The sequence below is a fragment of the Passer montanus genome, unplaced genomic scaffold (genome assembly GCF_014805655.1).
Source record: "Passer montanus isolate IOZ18808 unplaced genomic scaffold, ASM1480565v1 scaffold25, whole genome shotgun sequence".
Lineage (NCBI taxonomy): Eukaryota > Metazoa > Chordata > Aves > Passeriformes > Passeridae > Passer > Passer montanus.
Genome location: NW_024367149.1, coordinates 10,804,681 through 10,807,074, shown reverse-complemented (window position 1 = coordinate 10,807,074; position 2,394 = coordinate 10,804,681). Strand labels below are relative to the sequence as shown.

The window sequence follows — 2,394 nt, the reverse complement described above, 5'->3', positions numbered from 1 at the left end:
CCCCCTCTAAAATAAATATTAAACATTGATTAAACCCACCGGACGTGTTTTATTTTAAAATATTTCCCTTATAATTAGCCCCGGCCGCAGACCCAAAGCGTACCTATTCCGGCCGGGAATGCCGCAGCGCCGGGATGTAGTGCTGAAGTCAGGCCGAGAAAAATGAATACATTTAGGGAAACATCACGGGAGCCTCGGATCTGCCGGGGAAGGTTGGATTTGGAAGGAACCGGGGTGATGGCGGCCCCGCCGCCGCGAGCGAGCAGGGCCGGGCGCTGTCGCTGTCGCACGGCGCATCCCGAAGCAGGTGGAGGGACCGTGGGGAACCCGCCCGCACCGCGACCGGCGGAGCCCGAAGCCCCGCGGCACCGGCGCTCCGCGGCCGCGCCCCGAGCGCGTCTCCAGCCTCCGCGGCCGCGCAGCCCGTCCTGCGGGCGGGGGTCACAAAGACACCGCTCACACAGAGACGGGCAGAGCATTTTAAAAATTTATTTACAAAGTTGTGTACAACACCAAGGGATAACATTTAGAATACATATATTCATTCATATATAAACAGACTTCTATAATAGAATGACAGCGTTTTTCCTCATTTTTTTTTCTCTCCAAAATTCTCTCTCTCTTTTTTTTTTCCTGTCCGTTCGTTTAATATTTAAAATTTCCCCCGCTTATTTCTTTTTTATACAATTTTTTTTTCTCCTCGTTTGTTCGTTTATTTCGGATAAAACCACTCGGAGCGCCGGAACCTTCAAAAAAAGTGAAAGTTCGCAGCTCCTAATCGCGACCGTCATTTTCGCCTCTTTAGAAAAATAAAAACCCCGAAAGCAACGTCAGTGATTTTTGATACAAATATGTACAAGCGGCGGCGGCGGCCGGTGCCCGCTGCTGCTCCGGGTCCGGGCGGCCGCGGAGCCCCGAGGGGGCGGCCGGGGCTCCCCGGGGCGCTGCCCGGGGCTACTGCGCCGGCCACTTGGCCTGCACGGCGGCGGCGGGGGCCGCGGGCTGCAGGAACTGCCCCGCGATGATGTTGGTAGGCACGCTGAGGATGGGCGCGATGGCCGCGGTGGTCCTGGCCAGCGCCAGCGGCTGGTGGGCCATGAGCGCCGACTGCACGGTGACCGGCGGCCGCAGGAAAGTCTGCGCGCTGGCGGCCGAGCTGGCGGCGGGCACGCCGATGATGTTCTCGATGCTGAAGGACGGGCGGCTGCTGGGCTCCGACTTGACGATGGAGCCGGCGGCGCCCAGGCTGTTGAGCTGCAGCTGCAGGCTGGGGCTGAGCTGCGAGTTGAAGGCTTTGCGGCTGAGCTCGCTGGACGGCAGCAGCGGCACGGCGGGCGGCAGCATGGGCCCCACCGGGGGGATGTAGGGGTACTGCAGCGCGGCCGCGGCCGCCGCGGGGTGCGTGTAGGCGCCGGGGTGCAGCCCGTAGGGGCGGCCGTAGGGTCCGGCCAGGCCGTAGGCGCCGAAGCCCTGCATCATCAGCGCCGTCTGGTCCCGCAGGTGCTCCTGCTGGTGCCGCTTGAAGCGCTTCCTGCGGCGGAGGAAGCTGCCGTTGTCGAACATGTCCTCGGACTGCGGGTCCAGCGTCCAGTAGTTGCCCTTGCCCGGGTTGCCGGGCTCCCGGGTGATCTTTACGAAGCAGTCGTTGAGGGAGAGGTTGTGGCGGATGCTGTTCTGCCAGGCGGGGAACTTCTCCCGGTAGTAGGGGAAGCGGTTGCTGATGAACTCGCAGATGCCGCTGAGCGTCAGCTTCTTCTGCGGGCTCTGCAGGATGGCCATGGTGATGAGGGCGATGTACGAGTAGGGCGGCTTCACCAGGCTGCTCTTGGGCTTGCTCTGCCCCGCTGCCCCGCGGCCGCCGCCGCTCCACCGCTCCGCTCCGCGGCCGCGCCGCGCACCGCTCCGCCGCCCTCCGCGCCGGCTCGGCTGCTTTGGTTTTTTGTTTTGGTTTTTTTTGGTGTGTTTCCTCTTCTCTCTTTCCTCCTCTCGTCTGGCTTTTTTTTGGCGGCGGTTTTTTCCCCCCCTCGGCGGAGGGAGGGGACGGAGCTGCCGGCGGCCGGGCGGGGCGGGGGCAGGAGGCCGGGGGTCGCGGGGCCTCGCTCGCCACTTTGGCAGCGCGGCGGTCCCGACTGCCTGATAGATTACTTTCCCGTTAAAGATATACTCGGAGGCGGCTCCACGTGACCGCCTGACGTCAGGCGCCCCGCTGTGAAGTCATGCAAAACTCGAGTTGTTTCATGGACTGTCAACAAAGAGCGGCGGCGGCTCCGCTCTGCCCGCCCCGACGGGGCCCGGCGGCCCCGGCACCGGCCGGGCCCCGCGGAATTGCTGCCGCGCCGGGGCTCGCCGCACCGGCCGGGCCCGCAGCCGCCGCTCTCGGGGCGCTCGGCAGCG

General features: G+C 63.7%; 1 protein-coding gene across 1 annotated transcript; it reads right to left on the bottom strand.

Moving 5' to 3' along the window:
• Positions 1-469: 469 nt before the first annotated feature.
• On the bottom strand, positions 470-1,877 carry FOXD3 (forkhead box D3). The gene has a single exon (XM_039711832.1). The coding sequence runs from the start codon at positions 1,777-1,779 to the stop codon at positions 955-957; it is 825 nt and encodes a 274-aa protein (XP_039567766.1). The 5' UTR covers positions 1,780-1,877; the 3' UTR covers positions 470-954.
• Between the last annotated feature and the right edge of the window lie 517 nt (positions 1,878-2,394).